General features: G+C 37.0%; 1 protein-coding gene and 1 long non-coding RNA gene across 5 annotated transcripts in view; one reads left to right on the forward strand and one right to left on the reverse strand.

Moving 5' to 3' along the window:
- The window catches only part of CFAP20DC (CFAP20 domain containing), a 267,456-nt gene extending 249,430 nt beyond the window's left edge, over positions 1-18,026 (reverse strand). For 2 of the 4 annotated variants that reach the window (XM_079935811.1, XM_079935813.1), the window contains exons 1-4: positions 17,927-18,026; positions 15,080-15,169; positions 12,504-12,597; positions 5,335-5,407 (exon numbers count right to left, since the gene is read on the reverse strand). In XM_079935811.1, the coding sequence (XP_079791937.1) occupies positions 5,335-5,407; positions 12,504-12,597; positions 15,080-15,169; positions 17,927-18,022 (353 nt within the window). In that variant the 5' untranslated portion in view covers positions 18,023-18,026. Of the gene's footprint in view, positions 1-5,334; positions 5,408-12,503; positions 12,598-15,079; positions 15,170-17,563 lie in introns of those variants that run through there. The other 2 variants (XM_079935812.1, XM_079935814.1) reach the window with 2 other exon arrangements.
- Positions 18,027-18,122: 96 nt separating this feature from the next.
- Positions 18,123-25,889, forward strand: part of LOC307193136 — a 290,470-nt gene continuing 282,703 nt past the window's right edge. The window contains exon 1 of the long non-coding RNA XR_013830229.1: positions 18,123-18,299. This is a non-coding gene — a long non-coding RNA (uncharacterized lncRNA). The remainder of the gene's footprint in view (positions 18,300-25,889) is intronic.

Genomic DNA, 25,889 nt, shown 5'->3' on the forward strand with positions numbered 1-25,889 from the left:
GAGAGACCAGAGCACATGGGAGCATTAAGGATTTGGGAGTTTGTCCTTGGTACAGTGAAAATTCCAGTTGTTTTTTAGAATGGTCACTCTAGCTGCAGTGTGGAGATAGGATTGTAAAAGGATAAGCGAAGAAGCTGGGAAATCTACTCGGATGCTCTAACAGTAAATCAGGGAAATGTGATGGTGGTTTGGGACTAGGAGGGTACTGAGGGTGGGAAGAAGTAAACAGATTCAACATAGATTGACTCCCCTATGCCCATCACACTGTATGACAGTAACAGGAATTCAATAATTTGTTGACTGACTAATCATGAGTGATTCCTCAAGCAGAGCTGTGGCTGGTTCTAACGCATCCACTAACTCACAGATGTATGACCTTCTACTGAGCAGTGTAATCATCCAGTGAACATAAGATACATAGGAAGATGTTGAAGAAATGAGTATCAAACTCATAAAACAGCTGGCAAGACTCCACTTATGAAAAACTCTTGATGTGTAAGTGTATCTTTGTGAAACAAAATGCCTCTCCCATTCTGACAATGAAAAATTTTAAAAGCCAGATATCTTTCTGCTCTGTGACTCTCCAAGCTTGTTAGAGAAATATATTATTTAAAATGGCCTGGAGCTATGCTGCCAGAAACACAGTAAAACACTAAGGGTTCTGAAAGAAAGCCCTTTCATTTAAGGAAAAGAAAAAGCTGTAGTTAGAAAGGCAATCAATACTTATTACTCTACCTTCTTTCTTGTAAAACATAGTCTCTGTCATTACTTCCTAAAATAGCAAAATATTTTGATTATCTATTAGCAACAAATTCAAATGCATAGTTAATACATTTTCTCATAATCTGATAATTTCACTGTCAGGACAGAGAATGTTTTACCCATGTTATTTAATAATTTTGACCTTTTGTCCATAAGACATTTGTTCTGCAAAAACTATAAAACTAAAACAATCTGAAAAATACAAATGTTTGTCCATGTGGCTACGAGAACAAGAGACTAGGATTATAGTCAACTGAATTTAAAATCTGACCGTTAGTTCCATCACCCATAAAAATGTTTTCCCATCCTTCAAGAGCATTAATCACACGGTAACAAAGGGGTGGTCAGGCTTACTTATATCAACTTTCTTGCTAGACTAAGTTAAACCTAAGATACCTATTGATTTCTCAATAATTAAAGCTTTAATTATTATTAACTTAGTTAAAACAGTATATTGCCTAGCCAGAGTGATAAGCTCAAGTGTTTGGGGGCACAAACAAAGCTTAATTTTGCATAGGAAAAGAGTGCTCTTCAGCAAAAGATTACGTCCCAAGGTTCAGCAAAGTGTCTTGCACAACTTTGATCAAAAGGCCAATTACCAGCACCTCTACCATGGCTTCAAGGTATAGGTGGTAGAGATCAGGAGAACAAAAGGGTTGGATTGGATTTCTATTTAAGGAACCTAACAAGCTTAAAAATAAAATATAATGTGTCTTCTTCCATTTGGTAGGAAACCACTTTCCCCTACACTGAAAATAAAACTTGGTACAAAATATGGTACACTGTAACTTTAGAATGTTTTTAGAGTCTTGAAAATACTTTTTCTGCAGAACTAGAAAAAGATATTGTGTTGGCCAAAAAGTTCGTTTGGGCTTTTCCAAACCATCTACAGAAAAATCCGAATGAACTTTTTGGCCAACCTAATACATAAGAGTATCAAATGTTGCTTTGGTCTTCTTACTATAAGAACTACTTTAAAGAATCTTGGTGACCATAGCAGATGATAACAGAAAATCTTAGAAGTTTATAAGATTTAAAGTTGAATAAAATAAAAATATAAATTGTTCCATCTATCCTTTATCATTCCAGAAAACAAAATTAAATATATTATTAGCTAAAATTCATATTTTACCAACATATGCACACATTATTAATATTTTAATTCACATAAACAAAGAGAAACTAATAACCTCGAGTTTATGTTAATCTCATTTTATTACGAAAGCTCTTCCTTCCCCTTGGTTCACACCGGTGTAACTAGTCCAAAATTAACGTCATTAATAGGAAAAGTCACTTCTTCCAGCAGGGAAAATAAAAGCCTAAGCTTTGACTTTGGACAGCTATTAGTTACAAAGAAAAATTAGAAAATAGCATACTCCAAATATAATGTTTTACTGAAAGCATGCAAATTTATTACTGAGACCCTAAACAATATTCCATTCTATATGAATATACAAATTAAATGTTATTTTCATTCTCAGAATTGTATCAGACAACAGGTAGCTCAACTGAGTAAAATTTGTATATGCTCATTTTTGCTAAACAATTAATTCATAGCAAGGCCATTTAAAACAAATATATCCCAAGACATCTATATGTCAACAGAAAAGACCAGTATTTCTCAACTAAAGTGAATAACATTAAGATACTATACATAGAAAATCCTAAAAATGCTGCCAGAAAACTACTAGAGTTCATCAATGAATTTGGTAAAGTTGCGGGATTCACAATTAATACACAGAAATCTCTTGCATTCCTACACACTAACAACGAAAGATCAGAAAGAGAAATTAAGGAAACAATCCCATTTACCACTGCATCAAAAATAATAAAATACAGTAAATCCCCTACACATGCACCTTCAAGCTGCAAACTTTCAAAGATGCAAATGTGTATCTGGTTCCAGCAAGGAACCAGAAACTGTGCCACCAATGTCAGGTGTAAATGAAATTGCAGCTCGCCCTCCATCTCCTATTGCTGATGATCCTTCAGCTCTACCATCTCCCACCTCTTCTCCCTCCTCCAGTCAGTAATTCTTGCCTGTTCACCTGATGCCAGCCCCTCTAATGCCAGCTGTTATACTGTACTACTGTATTTTTCAAGGTACTGTACTGTAAGATTAACAATGTTTTCTTTATTGTTTGTGTTTGTTTTTTATGTGTTATTTGTGTGAAAAGTATTATAAACCTATTACAGTACAGTACTATATAGATGATTGTGTTAGTTGGGCACCTAGACTAACTTCATTGGACTTACAAACAAATTGGACTTACGAAAGTACTCTTGGAACGGAACTTGTTCATATGTAGGGGACTTACTGTACCTAGGAATAAACCTACCTAAGGAGACAAAAGACCTGTACTGTGAAAACTATAAAACACGGATGAAAGAAATCGAAGATGACACAAACAGATGGAATGATACACCCTGTTCCGGGATTGGAAGAATCAATACTGTCAAAATGACTACACTACCCAAGGCAACCTACAGATTCAATGCAATCCCTATCAAATTACCAATGGCATTTTTCACAGAAGAACAAAAATTTTTAAGTTTGTATGGAAAGACAAAAGACCCCAAATAGCTAAAGCAATCCTGAGGGAAAGAAATAGAGCTGGAGGAAACAGGCTCCCTGACTTCAGACTATACTACAAAGCTACAATCATAAAAACAGTATGGTACTGGCACAAAAACAGCCATATAGATCAATGCAACAGGATAGAAAGCCCAGAAATAAATCCACTCACTTATGGTCAATTAATCTATGACAAAGGAGGCAAGAATACACATTGGAGAAAAGACAGTCTCTTCAATAAGTGGTGCTGGGAAAACTGGACAGCTACATGTAAAAGAATGAAATTAGAACACTCCCTAACACCATACACAAAAATAAACTCAAAATGGATTAAAGACCTAAATGTAAGGCCAGATATTATAAAACTCTTAGAGGAAAACATAGGCAGAACACTCTTTGACATAAATTGCATCAATATCTTTTTGGATCCACCTCCTAGAGTAATGAAACTAAAAACAAAAATAAAGAAATGGGGCCTAATTAAACTTAAAAGCTTCTGAACAGCAAAGGAAACCATAAACAAAACAAAAAGACAACCCACAAAATGGGAGAAAATATTTGCAAACAAAGTGACCAACAAGAAATTAATCTCCAAAATATATAAACAGCTCATGCAGCTCGATATCAAAAAAACAAACAACCTAATCAAAAAATGGGCAGAAGATCTAAATAGACATTTCTCCAAAGAAGACATACATGGCCAAAAAAGCACATAAAAAGATGCTCAACCTCACTAATTATCAGAGAAATGCAAATCAAAACTATAACGACATATCACCTCACACCTGTCAGAATGGCCATCATCAAAAATCTACAAACAATAAATGCTAGAGAGGGTGTGGAGAAAAGGGAACCCTCCTACACTACTGGTTGAAATGTAAACTGGTACCACCACTATGGAGGACAGTATGGAGGTTCCTTAACAAACTAAAAAAATAAAACTACCATATGATCTAGCAATCCCACTCCTGGGCATATATCTGCAGAAAACCATGATTTGAAAGGATACATATACCCCAATGTTCACTGCAGCACTATTTATAATAGGCAAGACATGGAAACAACCTAAATGTCCATCAACAGATGAATGGATAAAGAAGATGTGGTGCATATACACAATGGAATATAGCCACAAAAAAGAATGAAATAATGCCATTTGTAGCAACATGGATGGACCTAGAGACTGTCATACTAAGTGAAGTAAGTCAGACAGAAAGACAAATATCATATGGTATCACTCATATGTGGAGGCTAATTTAAAAAATGATACAAATAAACTTATTTGCAAAACAGAAACAGACTCACTGATTTCAAAAACAAATTTATGGTTACCAAAGGGGAAATGTGGGAGGGAGGGATAAATTAGGAGCTTGGGATTAACATACACACACACTACTATATCTAAAATACATAACCAACAAGGACCTACTGTATAGCACAGGGAACTCTATTCAATATTGTAATAACGTACATGGGTGAAGATTCTGAAAAAGAATGAATATATGTATATGTATAACTGAATCACTCTGCTGTACACCTGAAACTAACAAATCACTGTAAATCAACTATACTTCAGTAAAATTTAAAAAATAAAAAATAAATAATATTAAAATGAGGTATTTCAATTAATTTGAAACCAAACACAGTTTCCAATAGCAGACAGTACAAAAGATAACATCACCTCTCATTTGAACTATAAAATCTCAAACTTTTGGATTATTTATTTCTTCAAATTATAGGCTCTTTATTGTCAAATTCAGAATCCTTTGATATTTTCTTAAAACAGATGAAATTTGCTTTCTTCCCTCAGGGAAATGCCAGACTACAGTATATCTGAGAAATACCATTAAATTAGTTTAATTATTTCATGTTGACTTGATAAGTCACTGCTCTTTAATGCAAAAACTGCCACTTGTAATTAATGACTCTTCATACTGCTTCAATTGATCAAATGTCTAATACACATAAAACATTGAAAGAAATTCTGTATATCTTACAGCAATTCAGTAGCGAAGTCTTGTCCCAGGGGTATGTAAATCTGAAGTACAAGAAACCTCTGGATCAGTCCAACTAAAACGAGAGGGGGAAAATATACATTTATATGTCCAAACCATTTATATGTATATATAAACAAAACAATCACATGTCATCAACAAGCTGAAGCTTTTATCATTTCAGTAATACAGAGAACTGCAACAGCACTACCCCTGAGTTACAATCTCATTATAAAAGCAAAAAAAATGATGAACTCAAATCAAACTCTAACAACAAATGCTGTCTTTTAAAGTCGCATCTGTGGGCTTGGTGAAATTTTAATGAAAATTTACAAAATAATAATTTTTTATTTACTATTTTTATTAGGTTGCAAGAAAGTGCACACATTCAATAGACACATATAAAATTGAACTACGGACTCTCATTAAGGCAGTTATAAAAGCATGTGGCAATTATTTTAACTGTACTTAACTGTACTTAACAACTGAATGAAAAACAATAGATCAAAAAAACAGTTCTAATTATGACAACTGCAGCTGAAGGTTTGATGAGCTATATCTAGTTCATATGGTTTTAAATGTGTCTAAAATGAGATAGATGAACATATTTTCAGTTATAGTACCTTTTGCTCATTTAATACATTTTTGATTAAGTTAATGCTCACAAATTAAGACCTGATAGTTTTTATTCCCCATCACCAGCTTCACCTGGATTAAAAAAATATTTGGAGAAAGACCTATGGTACTTTTGATAACTGAAGTCTACAACTGCTTCAAAAATCAACTGATTTCACATTACCTCTTCAGACCCATTCACTTAATTCCCTTCCTCTTAGCTTTTGAACTTTTGCTTGATCTCTCAATTATGATGCTCTTAATAAACGTTTTAGTATCACTTCCTCCTAAAACATGACTTCTAGGAACTTTTTTCCCAATGTGAGACACTGGGTAGGAAATGGAAATGTCGATATATCTGTGAACCTCTCCTACAAATCTAACAGTACAGGCCAATATGTGGAGAAAGGCCTCAAGGAAGGCAACTGGTCTAACATGCACGTTATTTTCTGTTTATTCCAACTTAGTAGACTTAACAAATTTAAGTCTTTTAAAGTAACAGTACATGTTTGGGTAGTCTATATATAAAGATCTTCTGGTTTAGAATTCCTATGGTAAAATGTTTTACAACATTCCTGAACAACTTAAACAGTTCCTATATTTTACCCCAAATCTAGTTTCGAAACAAAACCATATTTGACCAAATGTGCTTAACATTTTAAAAATCAAACATACAAAGGTAACTTTCACTTAAAATACTAAGCTTATAAACGGCTGCAAAGAGCCAACAGCAGAGTAAGCAACATAATGGAAATAGGGGTAACAGCCTCTGAACTTAGAAAATTCTCTAGGAATCAGATTCTACCATATTTATGGGAAAAGCCAACAAGACAAACAGAGTTCTGGATTACAAAACCAAAATGAGATACCAAAATGAGGCCAACTTAAATAAACCACCGTTAATCAATCTCTCTCTCTCTTGCATCTTCCATTGATTGGACCTACAGTATTTTTCCATTGCACAAAGGCCCCCATAAATAGAGCTGAGAGAGCACTGGGATAAATGAAGTCACTCTTTACAAAAGGTCCCTAATTTATGTCACAAATCTCACTGAATCAGCACTGTTCTCTTCAAACACAAAGAGCTACACATATAGGGCATTTTTGTATGAACACTTTTAGATATGAAAGATGTTTGCCCCCCAAAAGAGAGCTTTGTAACTCAACTCTCTCACGTATAGAAGCCCTGGTTTCCAAAAGGCTTCACTTCTAAGATTAAAATAAGTACAATACCATATGGTGATCATCTGACAAAGAAAAAAGTACATTAATAACATTTGACATACACTGATCCTGTGTGTCAGAAATGCTAAATAAACTCTACAGTAACATTTTTTTCCCAGTGGCCTAGTAAATATAAACTGACTCCTCATGTCTACATGATATTTAAAATTTGAATTTAAAATCTACATTTAAAATGCTGAATGTGAAACTATTGTTAGTCAAAAACGCCCATCAAGTACATGAAATTCATAAAAATTCACTCTTTTTACTGAAATATCCAGGTTTCTGCAGTTTTATAATCTCTTCTCTGCCTGAGACAGAAACTACCTCTATGTTTTAAGGGGTCAGATCCTTTCTTCTTTTGAATATTTTAAGACACATTTATCTGGTAAAACACCATTAGATTTTTAAACAGTGGTTTTTACAGTTGTTTCATTACACAAATGACAGTTGTATATATATACCTCAATATACATTTTGCAAGTGTTACACTGTCCAAAGAGTTGGGAGTAGACCACAGTACAGTAATCCTTTATAAGTGACCTGATAAATCATGACTGAAGATATTTCCTGGTTCTATCACAGCCCCAGCACAAACAGCACACTAAAGTGCACCTTTCCCACTGCAACACAGAGAACAATTATCCTTTCATCACGTGTTATTCCATATACCTTGGGCAAATCAGAAAACCTGTTTGGGACTTTTTATTCTTCATGTGTAAAACTGAGTTGATAATTTAGGTTTACCCCTCACAGAATCATTTGTGTAGATTAAATTAGATCTATCATTTAATAAAGATTCACTGAACATATACTATATGCAAGACTCAGTGTTGAAGCTTTTGTAGTGAATAAGACAGGCATGGTCTTATTCTAGTACCCTCTTAGAACTTATATACTAGTTCCATGAAGGAGAAGGTCAGGGTGCTATGAAAGCATATAATCCTGGGTCCTTGAGAGGAAGAGGACGATGAGTGAAGGTTTTGTTGAAGAAGTAACATTGGAATTCAGCTGGGAAGAATAGCAGGGATTGACTGGGCAAGGAAAATAGGGGTAGAGGAGAGGAATAAATACTGCAGGGAGAGGGAATACTCCATCATGTGATGGAAGAGGCTATAGTAGATTGCATGAACTTAAAGGCCTAAAGGACTGGTAGGAGAGACAGAAGGGGAAAAGTAGCAGGGGATAAGTCTGGCAAATAGCCAGGAACTCAATTACGTGGGGCCTTGAAAGCCATGTGAAGGATACAGGTCATCCTAAAATCAATGGGAAGCCACTCATCCATTCACTCGTTTACTCAACAAAGATTTACTGAATGTCTACTATGTGCCAGGCACTGTTCTAGGTGAACAAAATAGACTAAATTTCTGTGCTGGTAGGCCTTAGTTTCTGGTGATGATGAAAAAAACAATAAAAGAACATAAACAGCATGTTAAATGGTGATAATTACTATAGGAAAAGGGAGAGCAGGGTAAAGGGGATTAAGAATGGGGAAAGGATACAAAGCACAGGTTGTAATTTAAGTATAGATCAGGATGGGTCCTCACTGAGAAGGTGACATTTTATTTGGTAAAGGCCTGAAGAGGGGGAGAGAGTGAGCCATGTAGCTATTTGGGGAACAAAAGCCCTAGGTAGAGGGTGCGGCTTGTGCACCAGAGCTAAGGTGCTAAGGTACCAGGCTATGGTTGAAAGGAGCAAGGAGACCTGTATAGTTTGAGCAGAGTGAAAAAGGAAATAGTAATAGCAGGTAGAGTTAAAGTTAAGTAAAGAGAGTTAAGAGGGCAGCAGATACCACAGGGTCCTAAAGATTTTGGGGTTTTACCCTGAGAGAGATGGACTATTTTCAGCAGAATCACTCTGGCTGATAAGTTGACGACAGACTGTAGGGAGGCAAGTCAGAAACAGGGAGACTAATTAGAAGACTACTGCAATAATCCAAGCATGAGATAATGGTGGCTTGGACCAGGGTGGTAGCAGGGAGGTGGCAAGAAGTAGTCAGACTCTAAACCTAATTTAAAGATAGAGCCAATAAGATTTTCTACATGAAAAAAAGGAAAAATCAAGCTGATTTAAGAGTTTTTGGTCTGAGCAACTGAAAGACAAATTGCTAACAACTGAGATGGGGCAGTCTGCAGGAGGAGGAAGAAAAATTTCTAGGGTAAAGCTGTCCAAGTATAAATGTCAGCTAAGCAACTGAATATACAAATCTGGAGTTTGGGACACAAGTCAGAGATGGAAATGTAAGCTAGTATATAACAGAGATGATATTTAAAGCCATGAGGCTAGAGCCCAAAACCAAAGGAGTAAATGTAGTTCAAGGTCAAGAAGGTCAAGGACTGAGTCCAGAGGCATTGCAGCATTAAGTTGTGTTAGGGAGAAGAGGAAGAACCATGAAAGGAGACTAAGAATAAAGACCAGCAAAGTAGGAGAAAAAAAACTATGAGTATGGGCATCCTGGAAGATGAGTGAAGAAAGTACTATATCAAGGAGGAGTGTGTCACCTTTGTCAATGCTGCTGTTAAGTTAAGCAAGATGAGGGCTGAAAACTGGCCATTGGATTCAGGAACAGAGAGAGTACTAGTGACTGTGACAAGAGCAGTATCAGTAGAATAGTGAAGTCAAAGTCACTGAAGGGTTTTAGAAAGAGGAAGTCATAATGAGTTTATTTAAAGAAAAAAAGACCAAAAGTTGGGGCAGGGGGAGGCTGAGAGGAACCTCATAAAGATGACCTCATCCACCAGAGCAGCTGAAACTTAGATCAACACAGGGCTTCAGGGATGCTGATCCCGACAGACACACCATTTGATTCAGATGCCACAGGCAGAGAAAACAATGGTTTCAAACATGAGCCTCAAACAGAAAGTCCCCGGAGAGACCATCCAAATGATAGATGTTTACATGTAACAGAGCCGCTTCTCATTATGGGCAACTGTATATAACATGTTCCAGCATTAATAGCAACATGGATTTATTTATTTAACTGGCTAATGATTTACAAGTCTCATTATCAATGCCAAATGGTTACCAGGAGAAATTATAACCTAAATTGTTATAGTTTCTTAGTACGGCGAGTTTAACAAAATTACTAAACACCAACTATATATGACACACTAAGTTAGGGGTACAAAGTAGATGATGCAAGAGTCCTGCCCTGGAGAAGTACACAATCTGATAATCAGTACCACACCTTCCTTTATTTGATCAGATGCTGAGTTTAAAAAAAAACTTTGACATATTTAGAGATGCTCAAGTACAATTCAGAAATATTGCTATTTAAAGTGAAAAGTTAAAAATACTGAATTTCACTATTAGACTTTCTTCACAGGTACTTAATATAGTAGGAAACACATACAAGGTACCTAATGTCAAGTTGGCATAAATAAAGTGGATGTTTACTCTTAAAATAGGAATACATAATGGTAACTGAACTTAATTTAGAAATGTTAACAGAAAGCCAATTCTCTATTCAAGGCATGCCATTAAATTTAAATTAACCATAACAATGTCACATAGAAGGTCATTTTATACAAGTGAAAATAACTATAAATTCCCATTATCAAAAATTCCAAATAATCTTAAAAACATTGGTGCAGGACAGACTATATAAACTGTTTCATTTGTTACAGGGCTGCACGTGCTACTGAAAAGCCAGATTAATTTTTAATTACAGGGCATTGTGCAAGAAATACATTAAAAGATTCTTCCCTTTCTTCCAATTAAAACTATCATCTTTCCATTTTTAAAAAGCAATTATAACACATTAAATTTGTTTTATTTCTAAAAAGAAACTTAGATAAAAGTGGGAAAGGGGAGCTTCTCTTTGATCACTGAGCATTTCGTAGAGGAGAAATCTTTCTCAGAGCCAACTGAGAAACGTTACTAGAAGTGATTTGATTTTGTCAATAACATCATCATATGCATAGATGCTGACGGCATCATATGGAAGAAGCCAACAGTAAGAAAAAACAAAAGAACACTGGTTTAGAATAAAGTTATGTTCCTGTAAATCAAATATATCTATTTTACAAAGTCAATATTCTTAAAAAAAGATGGACCATGTTTCCTGTTAAAGAATAACCTCCAGTTTCAGACATGTTTCCATGGCTCATCTTAGTTCACTTTATTTATCAGTACAAATTTATGCAGAAATGACAAAAATCTTTGCTATTAAAAAATGCAAACTATGAGCAAATCATGATTTTAAAATGGTAGTAAATTTTAAAAAATTATTTTAACAATGATTACCCCTTCTCTTTGAGGTTCTGTTTCTTATTTTATTTAGAAAGATACCACTTTAAAATAAATCATCTTTCATCTATAATTCCTCTGGTTTGGTTTATGTCTTAGAAATCTAAAATATGCATGTAGTAGCTTGAAATAGTAGATAAAACACACAGCCTATAAAAGTTTAGAAAACCGAATTAAAAGGAGAAAATCAGATATCAAGAATAGGTCTTTTCATAGTCCCTGGTACACAATAGGTATTCAATAAATGTTCTTAATGAATGAAGAAGCAAAGAATGAATGTAAAAAAACAGCTGGTTACCTACATTTGCTAAGTCATAATAGTTAAATATTGGATACAGTTAATGAAAATATGATTAAGCATTTTGATAAATTATATTTCTTAAATCACATCAGTGTACACAAAGCCTAATTTGGTAGCAGAGCCTTGAATTTTAACCCCAGTGTGGCCAAAAACTGGGCTTCTGATCATAAATTTAGGTGATCTCTCAGGGTTCCTTCTGCTTTAAACCTCTGATCCTCATTTCCAAAGTAGATAAGAATTGAAGTCTATTTTGGGGGTTTTTGTTAAATCACGTATTCATATCTTTACTCATTAGATACTAATATTTCTAAAGGTATATAAGTTGATATCTTACTAAATAATGCCTTATATAGCATTTTACATAAATTTTTTTTCTCACAAATTGATTTACGATAATTTAGGAACTCATGGTCTCTTGATGAGGAACCAACCTCAGTGTGTTCATCTGTAAAAGAGCTATTGTGAGGACTGAAAAAATTAAAAAATATGAAATGCTTAGAAAGTCATTGGCACACAGTAAGTGCTTAATAAATATCATTACTAGTCTAATTAATTGAATAATCTTCTAAATCTTCTTTAACATATAAGTAAATTTCTAATAAACAATGAAGCAGAATCTCTTTTCAAAAGACTGGCATAAAGTTACTCTCTAAATTAAAAAAAATCTTATTACTTTACATCGACAGATGCCAGTAAAAGTCAAACTAATAGGCCTGTTTATGAGACTTAAAAGTGTAATGTTAAGCATCAAATGTTAAGCTTCAATATTAAAAGTCTTACTTACGGATTTGCTTATTCTCCTTTGGTAACTGAATTTTATTTGTTTGGCTGCTGCCTTCCAGGACAAACACAAAACTTTTAACTTCTTTATCAAATTCCTACAGAACAAAAATGAAAACAGTGGTAACTGCATATTTTATTTGACTTCTATTATAAAACTGGAGAAGCAAGCCCACAGAAAAAGCCCTACACTGAAATGACTTAAAATAAGCTCAGGCCTTGATGATACTCTTACACTGAGACTTGCTGGGAACTGGAATATAGAAGCCACCCTTAGCCACTTGGCAAATTCTCTACTATATCAAGACACTCTTCCTCTAGATGATAAAAAGTTCTCCAACTTCAGGGATTCCCAAGTTACTAATTTAAAGTTTCCAGAGTTTAGTTACCCTTTCCCTCCTTTAACCTATGTGTTTCTGTCTAATAGCATAGGCTGAATATCACTTTCTGTTAACAGTACAATAAGCCATCTAATCTATGTTGTATCCAGTTTGGAAGTTCCTTGGTTTCAAGCCATGGCTCATATAGAATTAATCAGTGCCTTATTTTACTAGTCCTCTAACTTGAAGTTCTATACATCATTTACTTAAAATCACTACAAATTAAAGTGTTACAACTAAGGTTACCTAAAAAATGAACAGAAACAAAACAAGCTTGGAAATGAAAAACTTACACATGAGAGTCTAATTTCCATCAGTCAAAGTGCTAATGTAAATGGTTATTTTTTTATCTTGGATCAAATTTCCAATCTTTAAGTATAAAGACTCCTTTTCCACAATAAAATATTTCATACATCCTCCCACTCTTCCTTTTTGTATATGTTAAGAAATACATCGTAACTAATGGCTGCTAAGAATTAACATTTAAATAAAATTGTATCATATCCATCACAATAGCATCTCTTATGTCTTCCAAATGAACATACACATCAAGTGTATTATTTCATCTACACACAAGCGGGGCATATACTAAAACCTTTCAACAGCTTACCAAAATCGTGAGCATGGCCACAAATCCTTGTGTAGTCTAGCCCCTGCCCAGTTTTTCAAACCTCATCTCCTGCCTCGTACTCTCCTTCACTCTGAATCCTAGCCTCTGTAGCCTTCTAGCAGTTTCTTAAAAATTCTAAGCTCCTCCAAAGCAAGGACTTTGTACCTGCTTTTCTCATTGTCTGAAATGTGCTTCTCTCTACCAGCTCCACCTGGTGCCTAGTTAGTTCTCAGAGATCAAGTATCATTTCCTCAGGGAAGCCTTACCTAATCTCTCTGCTCTGTATCCTCACAGCCACATTTAACTTTTATTCATAGCAAGAGCTATAAAATTTTGATCAAGTCACTTAACCTTACTATGCCTATAATATAGGCATAAGGGTACCTTGTGAGATACAAGGTTATTGTATGGATTATATAACATGTAATGTGCTGAATCCTATGGCTGGCAAATAGTAAGCACTCAACTAAGAGTAGTTTAAAAAAACTATCCATAGAACAAAGTCCCTAGAAAGGTGTTTTTCTCTCAACTGTACAAGAGAGAAGAGAAAGAGGAAAGAACAGGGAAGGATACAGATTTTTAGATCTGGTAGCAGCAAGATGAGGTAGTTTCTACCTGCTGACATCAGTTTTCCCTGTGAAATGCGGGGTGAGGTCTTCTGGTGAATGAGTGAGGAGGGTCTGTCCTGGGTGTGGGATGGGGATGGGGGTAAGAAGTTAGTGGCTGGAAACCTGAAGATAATGGAGAAAGAACATTTTAGAGAACAAGAGAACAGGAGAACTTCCGGGGCTGTTGACACTGAATTTATAGCATTATCAATCTGAGAGACTATAGATATTTTTCCAAAGGTATTGAGAAGCCCAGATGCAGGCACAGAAAAGAGAGAATCAGGGATTCAGAAATGGTTGGCGTTTGCTAGGCAGGCATGATGAAAGGACAAGGAACAGGGGCATTCGAGGTCTTGACTGGGAAGTGACTGAAATAATGGACCATGGATTCTGGGCTGGAGAGAAAAGAGTGAAGACAGAATGAGTGAGTAAGTAGGTTAACTAAGTAAATAAATCTAAACACAGGGAGAAAAGTAGAATGGTCAATGGCCTAAGAGTCTCAATTAGGTTGAAGAACAAACACAGTGGGAGTAACTAGGCAAGCAACATTAAGAATCGAAGACTGGACTCAGAGAGGGATGTCTCAAGTTCTCAGTAACTTCAGAGGCCCTGCAATTTTTGATGATAAGGTACAAGGTGTGAGAGTGGGAAAGGCTGCTGAAGTAGAGTGGAAGACGTCATCAGAGATGAAGAAATCAAGAAGCTGAGAAGCCCAGGGTTTGGAGATTTTTCCTCACAGAAACTGAAGTCACCTAAAACAGCGGCAGGACTTGGCATATAGAGATGGGTTATGAGCTGTGTGCCAAGGTCTTCAATGGCCAAGGAGGGGTGTCTGTGAGGGCTGCAGCCAATGATATCATGGAAGGGTTTTGAAGTGAATGAACAGAAAAACCGGTTCTGAAATCTTACCAAACCCTTCTTGTTATAATCTTTACTCTCATTTCTTTCCAGGATTTAGGTGGCTCTAACTTCTAACACTTACTTTCCAAATCACAGAGGGACTGCCAAGGATCTTCCATTTTGCTCCAGGATTTTTTCCCTGAGCAGTAAAAATTTCAACAAATGCACCTCCCTAGGGAAAAAAAAATATTAAAAATTAAAGTGAAAGACAATGCTAAGGAGGAAATACTATCCACCACATAGTCTATACCCATTGTTCCAGGCATCTGTAAGTTAAGTAGATTTGAGAGGAAACATTATCCCTCTTATCACTCCTACTTTATATCTTGATTGCATCTAAGCAACAACTGTTCTGATTCAGGTCACCTTGGATTAATGGTTTAAGAAATGTTTTTAAAAGCATGATAAACATTAAATAAACTCCATGCCATACAAACCTTACAGTCTCTCAGTGTAAGGTTCAGTTACTTCACATGTATAGTTCATGCTTACAAAATATTCTATTCAACACACACTAATGGGTTTAAACTCAACTGTCAAGCCAGGCTAATAAAATCTGATAGTTATCTCTGGCTACAAGCTTTTTAGTTACACTAACCTGAGCACCAATACCAGGTTTGCCATTTATTAACTATCTGACTTTGGAGTTACTTAACCTCTTGATTTTCTATCTGTAAAATGGGTTGTTAGATTACATAGGATAGTAAACATAAACCATCACACTCAATAAAGTGTGATGCACAAAGCAAGGGCTCATTAGTACCAGCAATGATCATTCAAAAAAAGGGCAAACTGGATAGTTTAGTACTGGGTCAATAAAAGAAGCCTGGGCTTGGAGAGGGAGTGATTCTTATTTTGAGGATTCCTATAAGATCTTTTTATATATTTAATACAAATTAATTTGGTGATCTATAAAATATGTACCAAAAAAATAGGGAATCATTTCCATAGACATGCTAAGTGTTCCCTATTATAAACCTGGGAACATGGAGGGACATGCTCAGGTAAAAACACTAAACACATTACTGAGTGTCCATATGCTTTAACTATAAGAGAGGAATTAAAGATGATTGTCTCTAAGGAAGAGTTTATTGCAAGAAACTGAAAACCTGAAATGAGAGTAAATATGGTTTTCTTTTATGGTCTGTTAAATTATAAGCAGCACATGAGCAAATCTGTGTGACTTTCATAAAGAATTTCCTGCTTTTAATTTTTCCAAATAATATAAAGATATTTTTGCTTCTGAGTTTTAACAAGTAATCACTTGAAGTTAAGACATTTACCGTCTTCTGTAGACAGTACTATGTGCAAACTGTGTGTGGAATTGAATTACTATAGCTTCTGGGGTCAGGTCATATTTCACTATGAATTTTAAATGTGAGGAAGCTTTTTCTTTTTTTTTTTTTTAAAAGAGAAAAATCCTTATACCTGGTGAGATAGAAAAATACCTCCCCCGCCCCCATTTCTGCTATCACCTGTTTCCCACAGTAGACACCTGCTTTTTTATAACAATATATTTTACCTATATTAAGCAAGAGAAACTCTCTAAAATTGTTCCAACAGATTTAATGACATCAAACGGAATAGAAGAAAGAGAACTGCAGAATACCCTGAGGGCACTCATAAGAAGGCAGGTAGTATTTGATGAAAAGGTAGAAGCAACGAAGAGGTGACCAGTGGAGGACTGCTCCGGCACAGGGACGAAATTGTTCGTAACAGCAGTACTAGGATAGCAGACAGACTGTAAACGGAGAGTGTAACCTCAGGTAGAGGTGGGAGGGGAGGGGAGGAGACTAGGGTCAAGGAAGATCAGGGAGGTGCCCAGTGAAGTGAGGAAAGCAGGAGCGCTTTGGAGACCCTCTAGGATACTCAAAGTGACTGAGGAAGACCCAGAAGCAGTTTCCCTCAGTGTGGTATTTAGACCACCTGCATCAGAATCAAATGGGGAAAGGTGCTATAAAGGTAATTTAACTAGCCCCATCAACAGAGATTCTGATTCACTCTATTTGACGTGAGGCTCAGGAAATCTGTATTTTTACAAGTACTTGTATTTTTACAAGTACTCCAAATGATCTTAATGTACCACAGCCTTTGAGAATCACTGACCCGCCCCCAATTTGGGGGGAAAAGAAAACAGCACACGGCCAAAGTGCTTATTTTCTTTCTTGGCTTAACCCATTCATGCATTCACTCTCTGCTAAATAGCTTCTGTGCCTAAATACCAGTGTGCCTCAGTACTGTTAAAACTCAAGGTTTATGGGTCCTGCCCTTAAGGTTCTGATTCCGGAGATCTGGTTGGGGTTTAAGGCTGCATTTCAGTCAGAAACACAGGGAATCCCTACACCTTGAGAAGCACGGAGCTGGAGAGGGAACGTCAAATCATATGCCCACACGGCAGTTGCTTTCTTTTCTTTCTCTTTTTGCGTCGAGACCACTTATCCATTAGTTCCTTCTTACCCCGAGAAAGACAGTATTACTTGGGGTGGGGGGTTCCTCTTCACCCGGACGTGAGCTATCTCACCGAACAGTACAAAGCTAGACCGGTTGGAGAGCCGTTTCCGGTTACCTGGTACTCATTTTTGAACATTCCCGCCGGGGGCCCGGGGCTTGAGGGGCACCGGAATTCAGGGCTTCCAGAGAGTAGCGTGACCCTGACGGCTGGAAATCGGCGGGCGGGAAGCCAGGGCCCGACGGGCGGGGAAGGGCTTCGTGGTCGGTCCCAACTCGGCCAGGTTCTTCTCCGCCCTTTGTCAGCTCCACCTCGGGCCCCCGACCCGAATCATCGCGGCCCCGCCTCCGGGACGCCGGAGTCTGGGAGGGGACAGCTGCCTGGGCGGGCTCCGGGCGGCCCCAGGGGACTGAGCGTGTGCGTAACCTACGTGACAGAGAGCCCAGACGCTGAACCTCCGACAACCGCCCGCCTGCTCACCGGAGAAAGGCTGGCGCGTTCTCGCCGCCGCCCAACCCCGCCCCCGAATCCGCTCGGAAGAGGGCCGAGCGGGGCGTCCGTTCCGACCGCGCCCATTGGCTTCCACGAGGCGCCTGCGCGTGGCGCTGGCCGAGCTTCACGCCGACGGACACGTGAGACTACGCAGTGACGTAGGCGTTGCCCAGGCAACTGACCGTCTTTCGCTCAAAGGGTGGGACGCTGTACCTGTGACCAGCGCCCGCATTAAGTCGTGACCCGTGTCCGCAAAAAAGCCTAAACTTAACCTGGCTTAAGAGCTACCAGAGGTGCTGGATTCTTCTAGGAAATGTGTCACGTCGGCTTGGTCTCTCTTCGTTGTAAACACTGATAACTGGTAGGTTGCTGAAGGAAATGGAGTCGTGGAATCATGGAACCCTCATGGAACCTTTCGCTCAAGGTTCCCAAACTTGGCTTCGTTGAGGCACTGATAGGGTCCGCCATCTCCTTTCACTGTTTCAGAAGGCCCAAGGAAGGTCACTGCACGCTTCAAAAAGCCAAGGTTTTTGCCCAAAGTAATAACTACATACGTTATTGAGTCAGGCGCTCTCTTAAGTTTAACTGGTTCTGTGTCTGAACCACTCTTACAATGTAGGTATTATCGTCCGTTTTTGGTTAAGAAACTGTGGCTCCGAAAGGTAAAATATTTTGCCTAAGCTCGCATGGCCAGTAAGTGATGGAGCTGGTTTGGAGCTCGTACCTAACTCAAAGCTGAGTTAGGTCAGTGGCTCAGGGTTAATCAGTAGTCAGGTACCACTCCTGGAGCCCCTGCTATAGGCCAAGTGGTTCACAACCCTGTGAAGTAAGGGTTAGTCTCCTTTCAGTTGAGATCACTGAGGTTCTGAGTTGATTAGGAATTTACTCAAGGATGCAGTGTTGATTTTTAGTTGTGGCATCATGGATCATGTACAGGATGAGAAAATGAATGCTTTCTGGACCTGCTTCGTGTCAGGGCTAAGAAGGAAAGATAAGGAACAAATTCACTTGAATACACTAATACTGGATGTGTACAAGATAGAGGTGGGGCTGTCACATAGCTGTAAATGGCAGTACGTATCTGCATATGTCTAGAATATCTAGAATTCAGACTTGGTTTCTAGAGCTCAAACCTAGTTCAACAACAGTTTTTGGCAAGACTCTGCTGGGGGCTTTGGGAATTATGGTCAGTAGACATGGTGTCTATCTTATTATCTAATGGGAGACATTTATCCATCCATTCAAGAGATAACTCTTAGGAATGCAGTATATTCCAGACACTATACTAAGAGCTAGGTGTATAGGGAAGGCCCCCCCATCTTCGTGTAGCTTGCATATTCATGGGGCAAGGCACAATAAAGAAGTGAACAAACAAATAATTACAACTTGTGATAAATGCCATGGATCCAGTGGTAGGAATTAACATTGGAGGGTATATTAGTTTCCCGTGGCTGCTGTAACAAATTGTCACAAGCTGGGTGGCTTAAAACAACACAGATTTATTCTCTCACAGTTCTGGAGGCTGGAAATCCAAAATCAAGGTGTCAGCAGGGTAGCACCCCCTTTGGAGGGTTTGTAGGAGAATCTGACCTTTGCCTCTTCCATCTCTGGTGGCTATTGGTGTCCCTTGACTTGTGGCTGCATCTCTTCAATCTCTGCCTCCATAGTCACAGTGCCTCTTCCTCTTCTGTGTGTGTCTTTTCCTCTGTGTGTCTCTTAAAAGGACAGTTGTGATGGCATTTAGGGCCCACTTGGATAATTCAGGGTAATCTCCGTATTTCAACATCCTTAATTACATTGCAAAGACCTTTTTTTGCCAAATAAGGAAGCATTCACATGTTCCAGGGGGTAGATGTAGATATCTTTTGGGGGGGAGGCATAGCATTTTTGGATGATTCAAGTCAACACAAAGGATGACTTGCACCATAATATAAAGTAGTCTTTCATAAATACTATAAGAGTGGAAAAAAGTACAGTGAGAGTACAGGAGGAATCTAGGGAACATCCTAAGACTTTTAACAATATACTTGAGTCTCTGAACGTATTTTGACACCACAGATGAAGAGAAACCCTGAACCTTTGTCCTATGCTATTTTCTTTCTACCCCTTATCATTATATGAATTTATTTATTTGTTTATCATCTATCTTCACCTGTTAGAAGGTAAATTCTATGAAGGCAAGGACTTCTGTGTTCATCATTATTTCCCATGTCCTAGAGTAATGCTTGGCACATAGTAGATATTTTATAAACACATATTTGTTGATCAGATTAAAGGCACCTGTCCTTTTGAACTCACCATGTCCAAAACAAAACTTCTCCAAACATGCGCCTTTCCTATCTTTCCCAATCTCACTAATATCAGAGTGCCTCCTGCTTCCTCACTAGCTGCAATGGGCAGCCTCTAAAATGGCCCCCAATGATCTCCATCTTCTGGTAGGCATGCCCTTTGTGTAATCTTCTCCCCTTGGGTATGGACTGAACCTAGTGACTCCTTATGAATACAATATGGCAAAAGTTCCGAGATGTTATTTCCATGATAAGGTTGCAAAAAGACTCTGATTTCCTTCTTGCTTGCCGCCTTTCACTCTGATATCCTTGCTTGCTCTGGTTTTCCCCCCTCCCATCCCTCAGCTTCCCCAGTCCTCACTCTGAAGGAAGCAAGTTGCTGTGTTAGCCCCTTGGAGAGGTGCAGGTAGTAAGGAACTGATGTCTCTGGCTAACAGTCAGTGAGGAGTTGAGATTTGTCAACAGCCACATGAGTGGGCTTGGAAGTGACTCCTCCTCTGGTTGCACCTCGAGGTGACTGCATCCCTAGTGGACACCTTGACTGCAGCTTAGTGAGCCTGGGTCAGAGGCACGCAGCTAAGTCCTACCCTGATTCCTGACGCACAGAAGTTATGAGACAATTATTGTAAATTGCTAAGATTTAGGGTAATTTTTTACACAGCAGTGTATCTACTGCTAATATACTCCTCATACTCAGTCCATTACCCAAACCTATTCATTTTATCTAAATAATTTGAAAGTCTATTTACCTTCCCTCCACTGTTATCTCTACCCTGATTTACCTGTAATCTTCTCTGAACTACTATAATATCCTCCTAATTTACATACCATGTCAGCCACCTTTCAAATCTATCTCCACGTTGCAGTCAGTCATCTTTATAAAACACAAATTCAATCATATCGGTCCCCTGATTCTAACCCTTTTGTGACTATAGAGCCTGTCTTCCTCTCCAGTTTCTTTGTACATTATGTGGCCCCCTTCATTTTAGTAACATTGAGTTTTCTCATAGTTCTTCACGTATAACATGTTTGCTTCCACCGTAAGGCCTTTGTACTGATCTCTTGCAGGGATTACTTCTGCTCCCTTCTTTCTTTGGTTAAGGCCTACTTATCCTATAGAGTTTACATCAAGGGTCCCTTTCTAAGGGAATCCTCTGATATCCCTGACTAGATCAAATCCCCGGTTTATATGTTCTCATAGCATCTTAGCTCTTAGTATTATTGAAATCATTGTTGAAATTTTATATGTCTATAGTATCAGCCATCTCTAATGGACTGTAGATTTCAAGAGAGCAGGGACCATGTCTGTTTTGTTTACCCTTGAATCCCTAGTGCTTGGTATACTACTTCAACTGTGTACCTGGCATAACAAAATAGTAATTGAATGAATGAGTGAATGAAAGTGGGAGGAGGTGAAAGATGAATATATTCTTAAAAGACAGCCATAGGTTTTGGTGTTGAGAAAACAAGGAAAAAGCAATTGAAAACATATTAATAACCTCAATTTATTGATAGAAAAACTAGTTACAGAGTTGAAGTGATTAACCACAGTGTATCAGTAAGTCTTATTACTCAGGTGTTTTGTTTTAAAAATGACCTATTTATTCAATTTAATGCTGGAAAGAAGCAGTAAAATTTACTTCAGTCTCCTTAATTCCTTGAGAGAAAGGATTGTCCAAGGCCCAGTTGTCCAAGGGTTGGGTCATCTCCTAATCCTCCTAACTCATAACAAGTTCAGGAGACTTACAGTTGGATTTTCATTAGCAAGTGTGGTATCGGGCCTGTCCAGGCATAGGACAACTCTGAAGGCAGCCCAACTTAGATCAAAGTTGTTTTGTCTATGGCGAGAACTACCCTTAACACTGACAGTGGTGGCTATAAAGCAGAAATAAGCATGTGCCCTACTTTAACAATATGAACTCAAAAGCAGAGGTAGGAAGAGATTTGATTTTATAATACCAAATAGTCTTGTTTGATGTGGGTGAATGCAAGCTGTGACCAAAAACTTGGATTTGGCTATGACTTCAAGAATGGCTACTAGAATTCAGCACCACCCACTCACCCCCACTCTCAAACCCCGAAAAAAGCCAGCCTGCTCAAACAACTTTGCTTAAGCCAAGTTTTTTATGTACATTATAAATGGCAGTGAAACAGTTTCTCTAATTGCTGCAATTTTTAAAGAAGCTGGTACAATTAGTAATTGCATTAAATTGCTTAACTTAATTTGGCAACATTAAGACTTAGTCACTTTATAAGCTTTAAAGTGCTTGTCTTTGTTCTACAAAGAAAGTAATTCGGCGGTGTATTAATATTATTAAAGGATATTGGATAGTATTTAAAATGGAATAGACTAGAAACAGTTTTAAAGGGTGACAGAGTCTTTGTATGACAATGTAGTCATTCAAGTTAGATAATATGGTTATTAATTTGACAAGAAATAGTGTTCTTTTGAACTAAGAATGTACAGTATTTACCTTAATATATTTGAAGTTTATATTTTGGTTGCAGTTCATAATCTAATTATTTGGCATAATGGGAAGAAAAAAGATATTGGTTTGATGATCAGAATTTTTTTGCTACACAATAATCTAGAAATGTTTAATACTTGGGGAGTTATTTTATTCCACATTATGAACTAACTTCATGAATGACATTAATGCCAAGTTGATAGAATAATTTAAAAATGGTGCCTAGTTTGTAGTTTCAAGCAGGTGAGAAAAATTAGTGATACCTGAGTCATCTGTTTGACCTTTGATTTGAGAGTAGTGATATCATTTTTTAGGAAGGTGCGGTGTGGGGAAAGTTTCTGAGGGCTTTACTGTTTCTAGGTTTTCTCCTTAAATGTTTTTTCTTTTTGTTTTTTTTCTTTCTGGTCTATGAGACTCTACAGTGACTGTTTCCTGCCTGTACCTTTAGATAACCAAAATTCATGCATAAACTCGAAATTTCCAAAACAAATTACTACCTGAAGATTTTCTCAGGAAAAAAAAAAACCTATTCCAGTAGTTGAATATTTCCCTATGTATTCCCTGTGAATACTTCCCTAAATAAATCAATTTTATATAGCAAGCACTTAAGTTTCAAAAAATGAACATATTTGTAAAATGTATCTTTGAAAAGTTTAAATGAAGTGAGTTGATACTTAATGCCAGTTTGTTTTAAAATAACATAAATGCTCTTATTTTGTCATGAAAGTTGTTACATCTAAGTAGCAAGTTTTTCTTACATGACTATCCCTAACTTAAAACCAGTTAGTGTTGATTTGTGATAAGAGGGCTATAGAAAACTGGATATCCACATGCAAAAGAATGAAGTTGGACCCTTACTTTATAATATATAAAAAAATAATTCAAAATGGACCTAAACATAAAACTTAAAACTATAAAGCTTTTGGAAGAAAATGTAGGGGAAAGGGAAAAGATTCATGAAATTTGATCTGACAATGATTTCTTTGATATGACACTAAAAGGACAGGCAATAACAAAAACAAAATACAAGTTAGACTACATCAAAATTTAAAATTTCTCTGCTTCAAAGGACATGATCAACAGCATTGAAAGGCAACCAATGGAATGGGAGAAAATGTTTGGAAATCATGTATCTGATAATGTATACATTCAGAATATACAAAGAATGTATACAACAACAGTAACAACAAAAAACAACCTGATTCAAAATGGGCAAAAGATTTGAATAGACCTTTATCTAAAAAAGATATACAAATGGCCGATAAAGGGCATGAAAAGTTGCTCAGTATCACTAATCATTAGGGAAATCCAAATATAAAATGGATGGCTAGTGGGAAGCTGCTGCATAGCACAAGGAGATCAGCTCGATGCTTTGTGATGACCTAGAGTGGTGGGATAGGGAGGATGGGAGGGAGGCTCAAGAGGGAGGGGATATGGGATATATGTATACTTATAGCTGATTCACTTTGTTGTACAACAGAAACTAACACAACGCTGGAAAGCAATTATACTCCTATACTCCTATAAAGATAGATATATATATAAAATAAAACAGCCTTTCAGTTAAACAGGGATAGGCCAACAAATGTCTCTGCTTCTAAGATGTCAAATAAGTCTTGAAAAGTAACACGAAGATCAACAGTGACCTCTGCAAGATTTCTTTTGTAGAGCCATTCACGTAGAAGCCAGATTCCAGTAGATTGAGGAGTGATTGGCAAGAGAGGAAGTGGTGATAGCAAATGAAGACAACAATTAATAAGTTTGACAGTGAAAAGGAGTAAAGGACCTACAACAGCTACAGTGTTAGGCATTTTGCAGAGAGTTTTTACAATTTGTTCCCAATGGGAGTTACTTGGATTTTGAAGATACAAACGAGACAGAAAAATGACCGTGAGATGCCTGAAAAGGAGAAAGTGATGAGACTTAGAGCACAGGGGGAAGGATTATGGTTAGATAGAAGTATATGATCCATTTTAATGAAAGACAATGTATAATTTATAGATAAGCTAGCAGGTGGACTCTTACTACATTACCTGTTAGATTATTTGAAATTTAATTTGATATTCTTGAATAATATTTTAGTATGCAGACTCTTTTGAAGGCTACAATTATACTTTTTTTCCACAAAAAGGAACAAAAGCAAAATAAAATCTTTTCTATTAGAGCCTTAAATTAGTGTGGTTTGATTGAGTATTAAAGACTCGTTATCCACATTGCTAATTGATGTTTTTGTTCAGATATTATGAATAGAAATGTATATGTGCTGATCTTTAAAGAAATGTCCTTCTGTCATAGTTTTGTGGAACAATAGGGGAATTTACAATTGAAGGTAAAAATAAAAAGTTTAGTGCAAGAACTTTTAAAGGGTCAAAATTATGCAATAAATTAATTTAAAAAATCAAAGGACAGAGGATAAAACTTACTTGCAATCATAAATTCTCTCAGAAACTTACCTTTTTCATACTTTATCAAAAACCTTAAACACAGTTTACAAATAGTCTATTTTATTGTTTTATAAAACAGATTATTATATACTTTTCTTAAATTTAATTTTTATTTTACATTGGAGTATAGTTGATTTACACTGTTGTGTTAGTTTCAGATGTATACCTAAGGGATTCAATTATACGTATATGTATCCATTCTTTTATAGACTCTTTTCCCATATAGGTTATTACAGAATATTGAGTAGAGTTCCCTGTGCTATTCAGTAGGTCCCTGTTGATTATCTATTTTATATACAGTAGTGTGTATATGTTAATCCGAAACTCCTAATTTATCCCTCTCCCCCAGGTTTCCCCCTGCTGACAACCACAAGTCTGCTTTCAAAGTCTGTGAATATGTTTCTGTTTTACAAATAAGTTAATTTGTATCATTTTTTAATATTCCACATATGAGTGATATCATATGCTATTCGTCTTTGTCTGACTTACTTCACTTAGAATGATAATCTCTGGGTCCATCCATGTTGCTGCAAATGGCATTATTTCATTCTTTTTGATGGCAGAGTACCATTTCATTGTATATGTGTTCCACGTCTTCTTTATCCATTCCTCTGTCGGTGGACATTTAGGCTGTTTCCGTGACTTGGTTATTGTAAATAGTGCTGCAATGAACATTGAGGTGCATATATCTTTTTGAATTATGGTTTTCTCCGGATATATGCCTGGGAGTGAGATTGCTGGATCATATGAT

Source organism: Stenella coeruleoalba (genome assembly GCF_951394435.1).
Source record: "Stenella coeruleoalba genome assembly, chromosome: 10".
Taxonomy (NCBI): Eukaryota; Metazoa; Chordata; class Mammalia; order Artiodactyla; family Delphinidae; genus Stenella; species Stenella coeruleoalba.